The 10,049-nt window shown below is 36.7% G+C and overlaps 1 protein-coding gene, 1 long non-coding RNA gene and 1 pseudogene across 2 annotated transcripts; 1 reads left to right on the top strand and 2 right to left on the bottom strand.

The window, feature by feature from the left end:
• Nucleotides 1–630: 630 nt before the first annotated feature.
• Nucleotides 631–1,487, top strand: LOC122139987 (protein SCO2 homolog, mitochondrial-like). Its single transcript, XM_042741134.1, has one exon. The coding sequence runs from the start codon at nucleotides 662–664 to the stop codon at nucleotides 1,433–1,435; it is 774 nt and encodes a 257-aa protein (XP_042597068.1). The 5' UTR covers nucleotides 631–661; the 3' UTR covers nucleotides 1,436–1,487.
• A 479-nt stretch (nucleotides 1,488–1,966) lies between these two features.
• On the bottom strand, nucleotides 1,967–6,169 carry LOC122139401 (annotated as a pseudogene).
• A 66-nt stretch (nucleotides 6,170–6,235) lies between these two features.
• LOC122139984 lies at nucleotides 6,236–7,240 on the bottom strand. Its single transcript, XR_006156709.1, has 3 exons — nucleotides 7,151–7,240; nucleotides 6,945–7,049; nucleotides 6,236–6,299 (listed from the first exon to the last, which is right to left on the bottom strand). It is a non-coding gene; the product is annotated as an uncharacterized LOC122139984 (long non-coding RNA).
• Between the last annotated feature and the right edge of the window lie 2,809 nt (nucleotides 7,241–10,049).

Below are 10,049 nucleotides of genomic sequence, written 5' to 3'. Positions count from 1 at the left end.
CGCAGAGCTAATGTTAGCTTGCTAATATTTATCATTGACCTGCCATAGAAGGCTATTGCATTTTCTGCACAGTACGGGATGTAATACGTGTATATTTACGTGTCAGGTTCATCCCTCTATGTTTTTATTTATCTATTTTTTAACTTATTCTTTTTCAATATTACAAGTCGAAACCAGGCAAAATTCAGTTAATGGTATCAGAAAAAGAGAGACATATTTATATACTGGTGGTTTATGCTTATTCATTTGTAGATCTGTATAATTTATCATGAATATATTAAGAATAAACAGATTGTGATCCAGTTTCTGGAGATCTACCTGCTCAAATCCTGAATAAACACACCTGATGAACCAGATAGTCAGGGTCTTTCCACTTGAAATTGAAAGTGTGACTGTCTGTAGGAAGGCGGATCTCTAGGATTCAAAACCTGTAGTTTATCAGGACATTTGAAGTTGCTCAGCTCACTCCATTTCTTATTCTTTTTCGTTTGTCTCCATCAGTTATTCTGAGGATGTTGAGACTCCGCTGCCTCAGAGGACTGGATTGGCATGTGAGGTCACGGAGCATCCAACAGTCAACAATGAGAGAAATAATTTCCGCTTTCACATCATATCCCAAAAGTCCACATTCCCCTCATGCAGATCTCTCAAAAAGACACATATGTCCCATATTAGAACATCAGCTCAAGGTTTTCCTCCACGACACTGCCGTCTACCATGGTTACTTGGAGAACAAAGAGCTTTTTACTCTCAAGGCTCTTCTAAATCGCCAAACCCAGGCTCATCCGCAGGGATCAAACTGCGAACACGCTTAGTGGCGACGCTGCTTTTCGGAGGTGGTATTATTGGTACGTGGTGGTATGTTTATCAGGAGAAACAACAGAAGATCCAGATGCAGAGACTGGAGCAGTTGAGAAAAGTGGCAGTCGGACAGGGAGACTTCAGTCTGTTGGATCACACAGGACAGCGAAGGACCAAACGTGATTTCCTGGGCCGCTGGGTGCTCTTATACTTCGGCTTCACCCACTGTCCGGATATCTGCCCAGACGAGCTGGATAAATTGACCAATGTGGTGCGTACTCTTGATAAAGACCCCAGCCTGCCCCCCGTCCAGCCACTTTTTATCACTGTTGACCCCGAGAGAGATGACGTGGCTGCCATGGCCAAGTACGTAAAAGATTTCCATCCCCGGCTGATCGGATTGACGGGTACTGCGGAGGAAGTGAAGCAGGCAGGACGGGATTATAGGGTCTACGCCAGCGCTGGGCCTAAAGATGAGGATGGAGATTATATTGTGGACCACACCATCATCATCTACCTGGTAAACCCAGACGGACTCTTCCTGGACTACTACAATAGAATGAAAAATGATGTACAGATTGCTGAAGGTATACGTAATCACATGAAAAACTACGTTAAATTATTTCCAGATTAATCTTAATAATTGGAAAATGTGTTTGCACAATAAAGCCTAATTATGAAATGCTGATCAACCACATCCTAGTTCCTAATGTTCATACTAAACAGTGTTGTTAATTAAAAGGTAAACTAAAACTATATTTTTTTGTAATTGAAATTTAATTAGATTTAAGATAATTATATGAAATTTTAGATGAATAACAGAAATAAGATTAAGTACCAAAAAAAAAAAAAAAGTAATTTTAAAACCTAAATTAAAATGAAAAGGGAAAATATAAAAATCTAATTCAAAATATTAATGAATGCTATAATAGCTTATAAAGATTACTTAAATATCACATAATTAAAAGATTGGTAGGGGAATGTTCTATTTCTGATTTAAAATTGTGTAGTAGATTAAGACTGAACAGTACATATAATAGGCACCAAAAGACTGTTTATATCCAAACTATAACTCAAAATTCAAAAAAACAGAGACGAAAAAAAAAAAAGAATCCAGAATACTATGTTAGTTGCACCTGCTATTTACTCACATCGCACACAAAAATGACTTTTTAAATAGTGCAGCACTATTTTTTATTTTTATGTTCTATAACTTTATAAAAATGTCTTAGAAACTGTACATACATGCAGTTTAGAGATTAAAATTTCAGAGAATGCATAGCAACATACCTTTTTAACCATTTTACAGACTGTTATCATAATTTTAGCCAAATGTGACGCATTAGCTTCTTAAAATGCCTGTGAAAACACCTGTTATGTCTTCATCTCAGGACTCGCATCCCTCCAAGCATATTTAAAGACCAAACCCACATCAAAGTGATGTGCTGGATATCAGAATACAGGAATTACGGGACAAAAAAAGACCTAGAAAAGCATATAAAGTCTATGTGTGGATTTTTTATCTCTTTGACGCTGTCAGTGATAAATAGCTTCTGATTGGGGTCAAAGGTAAGAAATGATAAGCAATAAACATAAGCAAAAGCTCAGAGAATATCTGAAGCAGAGGGTGCATTGTAGGTTTTGAGACGTTCATGAGCCCTCTGTGTAGTCAGTAGCGTGAGCTCCATAGTATCCACGCTGTCTTCAAGCCCCTCTCTCTTGTCAATCTCCACTGTGTAATCATTAGCCTGTAATACAGAAATAGCCATTTTTGTCAGGTTATGTTTTAATTCAAGTATCAGTACGAATCTCAAAGAAGTTGCTCAAATTGGCACAGACAGCCTAAATGGTAATGCACAACTAGGTAAATAGTACCAGCAGTCATTGCTTTTTATACCCACCAGCTGTAGCGCAGCCAGCATGTATCTGCAGGCTTCTGTGTTCTCTTTGCCTCTGACAACAAAGGCAAATGATTTTTTCACTCCCACACTAGAGAGCGATTGGATAATTCTGTCTCCGTACTCATGGATGTCAAAAACTGGACGGGTCTCCTGTGCACAAAATGTTAAGACACTCATTTAATTGGGTTAAACTGTAACCAATAGTTCCCTATATTTTATTTCTATGTTGAACATTTTAAGAAACATCACAATCTGTTACTAAAACCGTGCAAGAATCATCCCACATTACCTGAGCAGCAAGGTGAGGGTTAATTCCATCCTCCCACTCTTTGACTCTTCGAGACAACGCAGTCTCCTGCGCGTACTTCTGAGAGTTCACTAGAAACAGGTCCTACATACAGAAAGAATAAACTAGCACTGTCCAATTCATGAATCATTACTTCCCTGGAAATCGATCTTAAGCTTTCATACCACACTCTTCTTGACCAGGTCTTCATAACTCATCCGGCTCATATGCAAGTCATGGAAAAATTTTGCTCCTGTTCACCAAGGTGCTCCGCAGGGTTCAAGATCATCAACCAAGTTGTCATGCTCCTCATCTGAAAAGTCCTCACCTGAATAAAATTGAGGGATTACCACAAAAATGTTCATGTTTGGGTGCATTTTAAACGATGGTTCTAGGCATAGTATAGGGGGGAAAAATCTAGGGTTGGAATCATTTTAGGCATGCATGTTAGTGTATGCATCTAACCCTCTTCGTCTGGATGCCGGACAACCTCGACCCGGTCCTCCATATTCTCTGGTTCCAAGTAAGTTTTCTTTAACTCCTCATCAGAGACAAAAACACCCTTAAACAGAAAATACCTATCATATATCACACATATCACAAATACACTACTGTTCAAAGTTTAGGGTCAGTATGATTTTTTATGTTTTTGACAGAAGTCTCATAAGCGCAGAGGCATTTATTTGATATAAAATAAAAAATACAGTGAAAACAGTAATATTCTGAAATTTGATCACAATTTAAAATAACTGTTCTACATTTTAATATATTTTAAAGTACAATTTATTCCAATGATGGCAAAGCCAAATTCTTTTCACCCATTACTCCAGTCGTCAGTGTCACTTGATCCTTCAGATTCTTCTAATATGCTGATTTGTTTAATGAATAGAAAAATCCTGGACTGTTTAATAATTAGAAGGGTTCAAAAGAACAGCATTTATTTATTGTACTTACCCTTTTCCTGAGTATCTGCTTCTGTACTTTCAGACGCTGACCCATGTTACTCACAAAGATGTAATTAAGGTCTACAATATAAAAAAATATATAATTTGTATAAATTACAACAACTTCTTAGAAAAAAATGTATTTTATATAGCACAAGGTCTTAAAGTATTACCAGGATAAGTAGGTCCATTCTTAAGCTTGCGATCCGCGGTCTCAACTGTAAAAGAAAAAACAACTCCTCAGTCATCCAAACAGTTATGTCATCCATTCCTTTTTAAATAACAGCCTGATAACAACTTACAGGCTTTAGAGTACCAGCTCCCAAAGTCCTGAAGTTTTTGAAGGACCCTTCCTCTTCCTCTTTCCAGACTCCTCAAGACCTGCTGGCACTTTAATAACACTTCCCTAGAGAGTCGAGAAGAAAATAAAAGTCAAGCAGCAAAAAGCCATAATGGAGTCATTTTAATGGAAACACATCAAGGCACACATCCTGAAGATTCATCATCATCAGATTGAGCACACACCTGTTTTGTCTTTGTTAGGGGTTTGTCCTCCCCAAACACAGCATATGAATCATGCCATTTCCAAGGGTCCACAATTTCCTGGAATATGCAGATGTTATTGATTAATTTTCTAAGGCCATGATAATGCAACATGCATTACAGAATGCCAACATAATATACCAAAATCATATTGGTAATTTAATGTACTACATGTGAATGTGATTAAGTGTGAAGAAAAGTGGCCGTTTAATTCCAGTGCACCTCTCTTTACCTTGGGATGCTTGGGTTCCTCTGGAACTGGCTGTATTGCAGGGCCTCGGTCTTAAACATCCTCCCCCTCACTGGGGGCCTAGACCAATACAAAAAAATACCTTTAACAAACTTTACCTGAATGCCAAATATATCACAATAAACCATACAAACAGTTTTGGTACCTGATGCCTTTCCACCCTCTCTTCAGACTCCACCTCCATCCCATGATCTTCCAGTGGAGGAAGAACCTCTGCACCAACATCATCTTCATCAAAACCACCAATAACCTGAGCTCCTCCTTCTGGACACCAGATGACAACAATCAGACAAAAACAAAAGAGGTCAGTGTGGTAATCTATTAGTCTTTGATATAGGAATAAGATTCAGGTTTAATTTGGGGTCAAATTAAGATTTTTACAAATGTGTTTGAAACACACCCCGGGTCAAAAAACATCTGTATAGATTGATGTCACACGATAAGGTCTGTGTCCTCACCGTTGTCTAAGGGCAAGAAAAAAAAAAAAGAAACGGGGGGGTGATGTACAGAGAAGTTGTGCTGCATTTCTGTGACCCTCTTTGAGGAAGTGAGTGAGGGAAGAGCCCAGACGCATCAAATCCTGATTCGTCCATGGTGAATTACATTCAGAAATTATTCATTCGAAAATCCTTACAACTGCCAAGAAGCTCCCCTTTAGGACTATAGGATAACAATTAACAAAACATTTTGGTAAAGCATTTTTAGTTCTTTGTAAGTATGAACTTAATTTCCAGCATATGAGTCACTTGTTTCAGATAATATTCTCCTGAAGAGCAAGAGGACTTGATTGGTATTGCTGGACTGTAGTACCAATAAGATTACAGAAGGAACAGTATGCAACCACTTCCTTTGTTTGTGTCTTTACCTGAGAAGGGGATATTTCTGTTTCTCAAGTGATTCTACAGGAATGAGAGATTCAGGAGGGAGACGGATAATCTTCACTGGCTAAAAAAAAAAAAAGAATATGAAAGAATTAGTCCAAAAAAACACCAAACCAAAACTCACGACGATTGCTATACAAGTTTATTAATGGCTAAACACAGTAATAATAGTAAATATCAACTTTACTCATACATTTTATCCCAGTTTACCCAGTCAAAGACACAAATGCAGAATAGCACGGATATCCAGTATACACATTAAGTTGTAGAAACAAAATTTTTGATGAGGTGAAACCCAACTCACCTCTGTTGGCACTTTCATCGTTATATTCCGAGAGCTGACATTCTCATCCTGCTCAATCTCATCAAACTGCGTCAAAAATACTCAATTATTCACACAGATATATAAAACAATTTCATTTTTATTTAAATTAACAAGCCTTTTTGCTCCTTTACGCACCTCACAATCATCGTCTACATTGCCTGAAAGGGGCTTCTTTCATGGTTACGTCGGATGAAGAACCTTGTTTGTTACGCCTGTTGAAATAAAGACAAAATAGCATGGCAACAAACCAACTGCACATTCAACAGATTAAACAGAAAAGGGAGGTCCAGGACTATAACACTTACTTCTTGTTTTTGTCAGAGATGTAGTCCAGTGTTTTGAAACACCAGAGTGTGAAGGAGCTCCACCTAAATATTCAGAACGGATCATTTTGTAATGAAAACATCTTCAATTTAAGTTTGCGACATATTTAAAGGATTAGTTCACCTGAAAAATAAAAAATTACTGAAATTTTACTCAGGGCCATTCAATATGTTGGGGAGGTTTTGTTTCAGCATCTAACAGATAGTAACGTTAAATGCCTTAATAGTAGATTTGTTTCTAACAAACACGCAGCTTTTTCCTTCAATAGGCATGTTATTACAAACGCAGATTTTCACTTCACTATACATTATTGATGGACTGGAGTCGTGTGGATTACCTTTGGATTTGTTTTTATCAGCTGTTTGTATTCTTTTTTTGGCGGGTGATGTACTGCTAAATTTATTCAAATCTGTTCTGATTAAGAAATAAAATACTCATCTGCATCTTGATTGGCCTGAGGGTGACTAAAATGTTCAGAAAAATGTTAGTTTTTTTTGGGTGAGCTATCCCTTTATTTTTATTTTTTTTTATTAAAACACTAATATAAAATATAATCTTATTTCTTTCTGACACACATAAAACATTTTGTTAAAATAACTAAATAGAGTAAATAAAGTAATTCAATTCAAAGCCATATTTTGTGAAATCAATCACTGCAACACACACACAAAACATCAAATATTTATTACCTTTCTGCCATAGATGCAGGTTGATCCTTGGATTTAAAAGTGCAGCCTCTGCAAAGTTCATCATGGTTTTAAACCACCATCAAATGAAATGGTCATCTGGTCGAGCTGTCAACACATACAACAGCAACAATACAATACTTAGGCTAGAAAATGACCCTTTAAATCGATTAAGGTGGTTCTTGATCAGTCTGTCTGTGTCTTCTCACCTCCTCAAGATACTCTCCAAGCTGGCTGGCCAGGTCAATGTCCCAGTTCTTGGTGAGGTCCCGCAGCGGCTGCAGCAGATGGGCATATCTAGTCTCTCTCTGCAGAATCCATGACCATGTATTTCCAAACTACCCTGCAAATCATAATTATAATTCATTTTTATAAAAAATGAATTACCATACTCCAAAATATTAAGAAATGTGTTAAGGCTCAACGCTTAGACATTTTGTGTTTGATTTGCAAAGATATGTTTTACTTTGGTCCTGTACTGTATTGTACAGTCTCTGACAAAAAATAATATATCTTTTTTTTTTTACTGAATCACATCACAGTGTAAACAAGAGATTTGCTGGCTGTCTAATAACTACACGCACAATAAATATAGCTGCATTATTTAAACATTACCATTAAATGTAAGGTTAAAGTTTTATAACCACTCGGAATCAATGTTAAACTGTAGGTTTCACTTAATTTTGGCCGTTTAAAGCAGTAGTGATAGCTTTACAGCACTGAAGCTCCAACGAGACGATCAAAGGTGCTTACCTTTAGGATGAGAATAAGCAACGGTTGCTGGACAAGAAATAATAACTTCTTGCTTGTGATATTTTCTGAATTGATAGAGCTTTCTGTCACTAAACTGTTGCAAAAAATATAAATCTAAAATCTTTAGGGAAATACCGCGCGTACGTCAGTTTTGTTTTTGCCGCGCGCGTGGGGGGCGTGGCGTCAGACCGAAGTCAACGTGCGTCCGCTGAAACGCTGCCCTCTGCCGGCCTGGAGGTGTGTCGTGACCCAAGACCAAAAATGATTTGGGATTTATTTATATTATTTTTTAGATGTTACATAGTAAAAAGCATAGGTCAAATGGTTTATTAAATAATAATAATAATAATAATAATAATAAAATAAAAAGGGGGGAATTACCACAACAATTCTTTGCACTACACAAGACTTTTTTATTTTTTAATTTAATTTAATTTTATTTTATTTTAATCTAGGGGAAAAATAAACATACCCACTGTTCCATATTGTCAATGTCTTCGATGACCAGAAGAAGTCTCTATAAGGCAGCCAGACCCAGACAATTAAAAAAAAAAATAATAATAATAAATAAATAAATAAATTATTAAAAAAAAAAAAAAAAAAAAAAATAAAAACTAAAAAAAAATAATTAAAAGGGGACAATTACTGACTGATGTAACAGAAGATGTTAGGATTATTGAATTGTTAGGCCTATTTCCTAGCAATTTCATTTATTTTGTTCTCAATTTTTTTTTTTTCCAATACAAATCAGTTTGACACAATCCCTCAACCCTGAGGAAATATTCCCGGTGATTACTTCCAATCTGACCATTCATTTTTTTATAATATAATTGAAAAAAAATAATGTATACATGCATACACTCACTTATGTACATGTGTATACACACTCCCAAACACAAACAAACAATTTTTACATCTCTTTAGGGCTTAACAGTATAAAATGTTTTTCAGATGCTCTTAATGAGTATCTGATCTTTTCAAGGTGGAGCCAAGACATTATCTCTGAGTCCACCGGATGGGTGGAACTGCCTCCTTCCCATTTAGTAGTATTGCTCTGCATTCTAACAAGGAAGAAAAAGCAAGGACTTTACCCAGTGATGCCGATAACCACGAGTCTTCTAGGGGCACACTAATGCTACAGAGAGGAACCTGTGCAGGAGGAAAGAGGGCTTAAATACAGTATTGAGCAATAGTTGGTTGAACTAGTGAACCCTTAGCACATTCACAGCTATCACAACATAGGTAAATTTAGGCTTTCATTTGACTTTTGACATATAAGTGTTATGCATTTTAAATTGAAAGAGTGCCCAAGCAATACTGATGATGACTGAACCCGCATGAGACGCAGGGTCATCTGAGACTATTCTGCCAAGATCTTCCTCCCTCCCAGGTCATCTTCATTTTTTCTAAAGAAGAGGATGCCTGACCACAATTTGATTCACTTTAAAGGAGCAACGATTGGTTCATAAACACAAAGTAACATGACCCCTTCCATAAAACTAACAAAGCAAACTTCGAATAAGATTTTCTGGTGTGAGCAAAGGTACATCTGAGGCATCAGACTTACAGTCAGCGCTGAGCGCTGTGTTAAAGGGATTGTGGGTAACCAAGAAGTTGACAGTAGCCATGACTTCCATAATACACAGTAGAAATAGATACTAACCGCCCACTGTTTGGTTAACAACATTCTTTAAAATATCTTATTTTGTGTTCGGCAGAAGAAAGAAACTCAGAACAGGTTTGGAATGTGATGGTGAGTAAATGATGACAGAATTTTCATCTGGTCTGTCTGTTGTTGGGGATATTCAGGTAGTTTATTGTGGTTTTGGGGTTTTTACACAGACAAAACCCAAAATGACATACAGCTTTTATATTTTTGTTTGGTCATATGTAGGCAATAAATCCCTGGCTTAAGGTGGCACTTAAGAGACACAGCTCTGTACACAGATCTCCAAAACAACATTCACATTTCTTTACAAACTGTACGGATTCAGATTAAATTAAAACACGCCCATCACAGATGCATTATAAATAAATAAACACGTTGCTGCAGTAATGAAACACAGAATGAATAATAAACTAATAGATTTTGGGATGGGCTATACTGAAAGTATGGCAGTATATTTAGACCTGTCCCTGCATTTCATTGCAGGTTATGATATTAGGCCTTGTATTTGTAAAGAAATTACAAATAATTAAGCCTGCAATGAAAAACATCCTCACAATAAAATTAAATAAAATTGAATTACATGCAACAGGATTGTGATCTAAATATGTGGCTGGCATATCTTTAACAAAACAAACAAACAGCAACAAAATAGCCAGCTGGCACGACCTTAAGAGAGCGCTCGCACG

Source organism: Cyprinus carpio, chromosome A4, assembly GCF_018340385.1.
Source record: "Cyprinus carpio isolate SPL01 chromosome A4, ASM1834038v1, whole genome shotgun sequence".
NCBI lineage: Eukaryota > Metazoa > Chordata > Actinopteri > Cypriniformes > Cyprinidae > Cyprinus > Cyprinus carpio.
The sequence above is the reverse complement of the archived record's forward strand: the minus strand, read 5'-3'. Positions and strand labels throughout refer to the sequence as shown.

Excerpts from the sequence above, each read along its gene's own strand:
- LOC122139987 (XM_042741134.1), top strand. The coding sequence starts at position 662 with ATGTCCCATATTAGAACATCAGCTCAAGGTTTTCCTCCACGACACTGC.